Source organism: Malurus melanocephalus, unplaced genomic scaffold (assembly GCF_030028575.1).
Source record: "Malurus melanocephalus ecotype Western Australia unplaced genomic scaffold, MMel_1.1 scaffold_128, whole genome shotgun sequence".
NCBI lineage: Eukaryota > Metazoa > Chordata > Aves > Passeriformes > Maluridae > Malurus > Malurus melanocephalus.
The window spans coordinates 1,163,105-1,171,441 of record NW_026623360.1 but is presented as its reverse complement, the minus strand read 5'-3'; the positions used below and the strand labels follow the sequence as shown (position 1 = coordinate 1,171,441).

General features: G+C 42.0%; 2 protein-coding genes across 2 annotated transcripts in view; one reads left to right on the top strand and one right to left on the bottom strand.

Annotated features, from left to right (window-relative positions):
• Positions 1-3,356, bottom strand: part of SPX (spexin hormone) — a 5,755-nt gene extending 2,399 nt beyond the window's left edge. The window contains exons 1-4 of the mRNA XM_057370573.1: positions 3,322-3,356; positions 2,707-2,805; positions 1,219-1,369; positions 1,032-1,089 (exon numbers count right to left, since the gene is read on the bottom strand). Coding sequence (XP_057226556.1) covers positions 1,032-1,089; positions 1,219-1,369; positions 2,707-2,805; positions 3,322-3,356 — 343 coding nt within the window. The remainder of the gene's footprint in view (positions 1-1,031; positions 1,090-1,218; positions 1,370-2,706; positions 2,806-3,321) is intronic.
• Positions 3,357-3,918: 562 nt separating this feature from the next.
• The window catches only part of IRAG2 (inositol 1,4,5-triphosphate receptor associated 2), a 43,316-nt gene continuing 38,897 nt past the window's right edge, over positions 3,919-8,337 (top strand). The window contains exon 1 of the mRNA XM_057370572.1: positions 3,919-4,032. Coding sequence (XP_057226555.1) covers positions 3,919-4,032 — 114 coding nt within the window. The remainder of the gene's footprint in view (positions 4,033-8,337) is intronic.

Below are 8,337 nucleotides of genomic sequence, written 5' to 3'. Positions count from 1 at the left end.
ACCAAAAAAGGGTCAAATTCTTTGCTTTTGTGACTAGAAATAATTGTATTAATGCCCCTAGAACTTTTAGTTATATTTACAGTTGTTTGGAGCTCATATTTATTCTGTGTTGCTATTATTTGTATTGCCTCCCTTTTGCATTTCTCTCAGGATTATGACCCATTTTTTTTCTAATTTACAGTGAGCCTTTTTTTTTCCTCTCTTAATACCTACACTCCCTGATTGCTTTTAATTTTAGATCAACAATTCACAATACAAATTTGCATAATAATATTTCCATTAAACTTTATGATTTGGATTGAATGGCAAAATCTTTCTTCATCTCTAAATTTTATCTTTCATATKTAATTTTTCTTTAACTCTGGATGAACAGTAGAAACTCACAATTTCATTCATACAACCTTAACAACATAATTTTGATAACACTGACATCTAAGTTCTCCTTAGAAGAGGTTGGTTTTGGTTTTAATACTGACTTTGCTGCAAGATGCYTGAACCAGGAATGTGTGTTCTCCTCTTGCTTGAGAAGATGTTTTAATAAAGCCTGAGTGGAATAAGAAATCACGACCATATCCAGAATGTCTTAACCTCCTTTTAGGACTATTTCAGATGAGGAAACTTCTTTTCCAGTAGGTTTTACAATCAAGCTTCAATATATATATGTATTATATATTATACATTTTCAGCATTTTCTTTTCTTTTTTTCTTCTAACACTTGCTTTTCCTTTTTATTTGATTTCTTAAAAAAAATATTGGCAATGCAACTGTTTCAGAGACTCGAAGAAATAACTAAGCACAGAATCACAGCACATTCTGAGTGGGAAGGACCCTTGGGTCCAGCTCTGAAGGGAATGGCCTGTACAGGAACTGAAGCTGTGATGTTATTAGCACTGTGCAATTAGCACAACTCTGAAAGCCTCAGGACTGCTACCTCCACAGCATCCTCAGGATTCACTGTTTGTGTGGAACCAAGGAATCATCCAGGGGTGGAGAAAAGTATCTCCTTAAAATGGAAAGAGCTTGGGACTTACGTGCACCCTTCAAATAGAGCATGGCCTGAGGAGTCCAGTTCCTCCTTTGGAAATGAGCCTTTATGCAAAAAAAAAAAAAAAAAAAAAAAAAAAGGAGAGACATGTCAACATTCCATGCCACTGCTAATTATTGCAAATACTTAATGGCACCAACCTCTGAGCTTCATGGCCTTCAGCCTGAGCTCACCTGAGGGGCACTCCGGGASAAGGAAATGAAGGATGCAGCCAGGAACAGGGCCAGGACAGACACTGTGAGTTTATGCAGCCCCTGTGCACAACAGAGAACCACAAGGTGCAGGAAAMGCCTTTCACATCTGTATATCCTCCCAACCTCACATCTAAATTTGAGGGTGTTTCCAGCCACCCTTTGTCCCTGTCTTGCTGCCAAACYTCCTCTTGCTCAGGGGGTGTTGCAGTGCACACTGATCTGATCAGAGGACTAATGTTAAGCAGAACAATTAGATCAAATCCATTCCATCCTGGTGAGAACTACTGCCAAGGCAAGCACCTGCTGTGCTCCTATTTACAAGAGCATCAGAACCTCCAGAAATGAGAATAATGTACAAACTAATGGGTAAAGATGGTACGAAGTCTATCTTGATTTTACCAAGCTGTAGACAAGTTAATGTAAGGTGCTTGTCATTACAAACAAACAAACAATCCAGGAGACCAAATTCCCACTTCCCCAGGTAAAAAAAAAAAAAAAAAAAAAAAAGAAAAAGAAAAAAGTTTTTTAAACTTAGCATCCTATCAATATCAACCACGATTAACACAAGTCACAGGACAGGCTTCTTCAATTCCTGGAGTTTGCTCACTGGTGCAGCACATGCAGATGGAAGCATTAAGCATGAATCCTCTGTGCACAAGTTGCACCTCTGCTTGTTCACACAGACCATGTTGTTATTCATGTGTGGATAACAGTGATAGACAGCACAGCCTCTAACTTTGTGTTTCACAGTGTTTTGCTTTTTTTTTTTTAATTCAGGATTGAGAGCATGTTGTGCTACTGGTGTTTTTTGAAAATATGCATAATATATCTATGTGTATATTTCTTTCAGGTTATTTTTAAGGAAAAAATTTAAGCCCCCCTGCAGCTCCTAAATATTGCGCTCACATTAAAAAAATACAAAACATTAATTGCAAACTTAATGTTTCCTCCACACCAAAAAATTCTCTTACCTTCATACTTGCCTTGGTGACAAACCTTCAGGCTTCTTTCCTTGGGATGATGTGTCACAAGGTCTCCTTCCTACATGTTCAGGGGCCCCTTTTTAAACCWTCAGAGTGAAGGTGCCCTCCCCTTCCGTGGCAGGGCAGAGGAGTATGAAGGGATTTCTTGTCAGCCCTGTAAAAGGAAAAGCAGAAGGTCTGATGACTCCTGAGGGAAACCTGCAGCCTTGCAGGAAGTCATGATTGAAATGATTGAAAGATGGATGCACTTGGAGATGCACTCCATTAACCAGCTGAATGCCTTCTGAATACATCAGCATCACTCCTGTGTGCTTGCAGTGCATCACCTTCCTGCTGGATGATCAATAATCACAGCCAGAGTGGGTATTAATATGGATGGTGAGGGTTTATCCAGCATAATCTAGCATATATCAGACTAATATCCATGGTAGGAGCTGGAAAAGCTGGTAAATTTCTCCCCAGCATCAAGAAAAAAGTGACTTACCCAGTGTCACAAGCTTGAGGTTGTTCCTTGCATACCTTCAGAGGATTCTCTAGTGATCTCTTGCATCTGGTTTTCTTAGACACAAGTAAAAGTACAAAGCTGAACAACAACAAAAATACAGAAAAAAACTCAATATACCCTGAACTTCTAATAGTCAGAAACACTTTCCTGGGTCATGGATTGGAGTAAAAGCCCAGATCATGGGCTTGAACAGGTCAAGCAGTGGAGCAGCAAACAGAAAAGAGGTAGGAAGCAGGGATCAGAGAAGTCTGATGAGCTACTTCTGGGTGTTTGCTGGGCTTACTGCAGTCATGGAGGGTGGTTTTGGTCCTCAGGCAGAGAGCTAATCGTGCTTGGTGCCTGGGCATGCTTGCTCTTTAGCCAGGGTTTTCATCTCTCCTTCTGCATTTTTGTTTTTGCAAAACATGAGGTGGAAGAAGGAGAAACAAAGCAAACAAGGAGAGAGAAATTTGCTGATTAGAAGACCAATGGAAAATTTACTGCAGCAGCCTCATGAACTGGGCCAGCCCATGGTGTGACAAAAATGCAGGTCAGCCTATGCATATGACATGGAGTCCAATGAGGAATATGCAGGGAGGCACTGCTGCTGCTCACTGTGAGCTTCTCCCTGGCTCTGTATCTGTGGACATTGCTCCAAAGCACATTATTAAGTGAAGGTGCAATTCCTGTCCAGCTTTTGGAAGGTATCACTCTGTTCTCTGCGCCTGCCACACAGAATTGCTCACTGAATATACAGAACTGGCATCAGCTGCAGCTCACACTGGTGTAGGGCCAAGAAACCAGAGGGAAGTTCAGGTTTTGGTCTCAAGAAGCCCTTGTGATGGCTGGGAGCTGCTGTTAGAGCTCTGTCCTTTTTAAAAGGTCATGCCATAATGTATCCTGGGCAGCAGAAAGGATTCTACTCACATCTATTTCAGTGTGAAGTTTACATTTCCCCTGCTCTTTTCCCCCCGATTCTGACCGATCACAGACATTTTGTCTCSGTTTAAGACAATATTTTCAGAGAAAAATGTTACAGAGTAAATGTTTCCTCTGAAGTGAAAAATTTGATATTTTTTTTTTTTTTTCCATAAATATGAATTAGATGTTCAGGCAAAAGTGAAGAGAAAAAAAGTAGTTTATTAACAAAACACAGTGCCCACAGGACACAGATTAAAAAGTGACTGTTAGATATTTAAAACTCAGGAACACATGCAGCCCCCTCGCCCAACAAACCGCTTGACCAGGTGGTGCGGAGAAAAGATGGTGGCCCTTGTCCCCGGGATAAAAAGAAACAAAAGAAAAAACGTCCACCTGACCGCTCAGGTAACAGTGGCAACCTTGTGGCAGTCCTCACTGTGTATTTGTAACAGAGGGCTCCGTGTTTTTTTCTGTCGCCAGCTTGGCTTCTTCTGGAGTCCAGGATGAGACGGAGCAGTGCCACTTGTCCCTGCTGGCTGCCGAATTGCTCCAGAAACAAAATCACCCAAGTCGGAGAAGGAGGTGGCAGTCGAGGGAAAAACTGTTTGCCCAAGCTGACAAACACGAGCTAGCTAAACTGCAACATGTAACTCCACGGCACACAGCAATCAAGGACTCCCGCAGCAACCATGCTGAGGTCAAAAAGTCCCCGGCTGCAAGGCTGCCCCCGCTTTTAGACTGCCCACACTGCCCCTGCCCCTTCTTCCAAGTTGGGTTTAAAGGCCCAGACCCTTTTTGGTCATACAAGCTGACAGAATGTAGGAATACAGGATTGGAACGAAATCAACCCAATCACATTTCTTGACGATGCTTAACCCTTAGGCTTAGAAGGGGACTGTGCAATGCATCCAGGAGACATTTAACATGCAGAGGCTTGGAAAMGGTAAAACTATTCAACTATATCCTTCTGGAGTGTCTTCAGATGTTCCTGTCATGCAGAGATCACAGGGCTGGAATCAAAAAACTTTCTTCCAAGCCTGTGAAAATTCAAGCCCCTGCCTTTGAGAYTGGTCAGTGGGAAGTGTAATCCATTCAGGACAATTCTTCTTGTGGCTGGAAAACCAGAATGTGTCTGGCACTGAAAAGAAACCATGCTTTTCCTGCCACTGGAATAAGACAAAATTCCAAAACTAAACCGGAGAAACAACCAGCTCAGCCCCTTCTGTTGTAATTGGAGCAAAGAGGAGGAGAATGGGAGTCATGGAGAAAGATTTATTTTGTTACCACACTGTAGAAAAACATCTTCAGTTTTTCTTATCTTTTGACAACTTTGCAAAGTCTGAGCTGCTCTGGTATTGCCGGAGTCTCAGTCTCTCTTCCTAACTTGGCTCTATTCCCAGAGTCCCACTGGCCTCCTTGTGGAGGTTGGGGCTTGTTTGAGGCTGTCTGGAGGGCAGCAGGGAGCTGAACTGAGCAGCTCAAAATCTGAGCTGCCTGGTTGTGGGAACAGGTGACCACCAGATCAAGAACAAAAGCAGGATCTTGACAGCATCACCTTAAATTRAATGGTTTTATTGTCATAGCACCAGACTTCTCAATGACACCAGAGTGTTAAAACTCAGGAATTTAGTTGCCACCTACAGCAAGAGACAGTTGACCTTGGCCAACTCCTATTCATGGCACCTGAGACATGCACAGGGAAGTGCCAGCTGTAACACAGGACCTACAGCACCCCTGAGATTTGTGGAGGAACAGCTGAAGGGCAGCCAGGATCCCTAGGGCACCTAAAATGTCACTGATTGCTTTTGACTACCAATTGAATCCTTCTTAGAGTGGAAGGCARTAGCGCTTCATTGAGCATCACCCCTAGGTGATGAGCCAAGGTGGCCACAAGGTGCAAAGCTTTAGGAGAGAAGGGCTGAATTCCTCTCTGGACGTGTCTGTGTCTTCTCACTGTCTTCAGCCAACATCAGGTGAAATGAGCCCAGTCTCAGGTTGCATTTCCATAATATTTTTGAGGTTTGTTTTTTGTTTTCAAAAGGTTTTTATTTTTCTCTTAAATTGTCTGTGCCTTTATGACTTATGACTTTAAATCTATTTATTTTTATTATGACCAGTGACTCCAAGTTACTTTTGACTTTCAAACAAAAGTGTATTTCAATACCATCTTCTTGGAAATCTGTAAGAGGTCTGCATGCAAAACAATGAAGTCCAGGTTCATCAGTTCTACTTCAGTGATCAAAACGCAAAAGACTCAGCTTCTCCCTTCAAAGCTTTCTTTTGCYATGATCCTATGAGAAGCTGGCCATCTCACCCTTCCCATAAATCCAGCTACTTCTAGGATGACACATAGGACACAATTTATTTGCAAACAGGAACAGGAGGCAATGTTTTGGAAGGCAGTGCAGGTACTGAGAGTGTTTGCATTCACAAAATAAATGTGGATGCGTACGYGCACATGTGAGCTCATACCCTTGAAAAATGAAGCAGCCTGTAATTGGGTTATGGATCATAACACACCAAAAAACTGTGGCACTTCAGGGTGATGAGCTGTACATGAAACACTCATTGTCAGCGCTGCCATTTCTCAGCTGATTCACCTRCAGGAGGAAGTGGCTTTGGCATGTAATCAATAACCTGAGTGAGGGATGTAGAGGGCAGCTTGCTATAGCAGCAGGAYCCCTTATTAGAAAGAACATAACCTATTCTTATTCTTAGAGATGATTTAAAGGGCACAGGCTGCATATCCTGACACTGTAAACGATAAAAAGCTAATTTCTGGRATTGAAATTCAGTGCTGAGGTGAGGGAAAAGTTCTCGTGTGCTGGAGTTTTAACCAGTGGGATCAAACCTGCATCACGGACTTGCGTCACGACCGTGCACTTTCCCAAATCTTTCCCTGAAACTATAGGATGCAGCCATTGTGCCTGTGTATTTTTAACTGCTGCTAAGGATACCGGTGACCTGTGGCTTGCTCCCGAGATAAAGGTGTAGCACACGACAGTGTGTGTAGGTGGTCAGTGGGTACGTCAGCAAACACTGGTGCCATCAAGGTATAAATCTCCTGGAACTTACGACCTCTGTTCTTGTGCTTATTCTCATTTCCTTTGGGTTTGTTTGTTTTTTTTTTTTTTACTGTTAGCTTGGTAACTGGAAAATACATCCCAGTTACATCTGGCACCTGAACAGCGCCTAGCACAGTGTACTTCTGGCTCCTACATGCTACTGTAGCATCTTAAAGGGCTATGAAATGTCAGGGCAGAATGGCAAAGCAGAACATTGCAAAGTATTTTTCATTTAATTTGCAGTAATTTGGATAGTAAAGCAAGCTTTCTACCAGCAGCAAATTCAAGTATAGATTGCCCTGGAAGGACGTTGATTTGTTATCACTGAGAAACTCAGAGAACAGATTAGACAGCCACTTTTCAGGACCTTTTGCCCAGCTGATCCTGCCCAAACACATGGTGATGAACTGCATGACCTGTCAAGATCTTCTTTTTGGACTATTTTTCTGTGTTTCTGTGATTGTTCAAAGCTGACTCTGAGTGTTAACCCTATATATTCCATTCAGACTAAGAGGAAATTTGTGTAGATGTTCTGTACTTGCCCTGTAAAACCTATTGATGCAATCCACCAGTACATTTTATCCCAGGCAAACATGTTTTTCAGTGTTATTTATTTTAATTATAGGCCTTAATTTACAGAACCCTCTCTACAATGACCAGGGATGTCTTCACCTTCTCTGGGAAGCTGAATTTTCATGGTGCAGCTCTAAAGGGAAGAGATGCTCTTGGGTGTAAATCAGGTGCAGGATTACARAGGCCATCAGTTGCTGGCCCCAAATTTGTCTAAATTCCTGTGTTGCACCTTCAGCACCACAATGTCTTTGGGAATGTTTCAAGCACTGCAGAGTTGATAGAGATGCTTTTTGTCTTTTCTCTAGACTGGATGAGGAGAACTGTGCTAAAAAAAAACCTACTTGAGATAGAGAACAAGGTGTAGAAATCAGAGATCATATAAATGCCTCACACAAGCAAGGTAACAGGGGTTTTGTTTAGGGCTAATGTGTGTGCAACGCTACAGCCAGKTCCAAGCTCTACTATTCTTAGAAGTGTGTTTGTGAAAGAGAAGAAGATTCAAAGGTTAATTATAAGTCAAATTCAAATCTATTATGTGGGCTGGGGGATGTTTGGAAGCAYCAGGAAAGAGCAGAAATCCATAAATATTTGGAAGTGGTAAATATCTCAGAAAGAAGTGTTACTTCTGAAGTAGTTCAGTGAACCATAGGATGGGACAACAACATTTTTTCTAGCAATGAACAAGTCTGAGGCAGACACCAGGTGAAAAGACCAGCTTGAAAAACAGTTTTCTTCAGTTTGCAGGCTGGAAAGTAGATGTGGGCATCTAAGAACAGGCATTACAAAGTACTTCAGCAGTCCTTAAGATCCTTTCCAACTCAAACCRTTCTGTGATTTCTAAGGAAGAAAGCCTGTCTAATCAAAGCCATGCATCTGCTTATCAAACCAGAACCTATTGCATCAGCACCATGAACTTTGGTGATGATGCTGGATGGCAGTGCCAAGTTTCACTTTTACTTCACAGTTTTCCCACAAAACAGGGAACAGCAATGTTGGCTCACTTCCACATTTTGGGTTTTAATCACAAAGCACTTGTGAGGGCACTTTCCTTTTTTTTTTTTTTTTTTTTTTT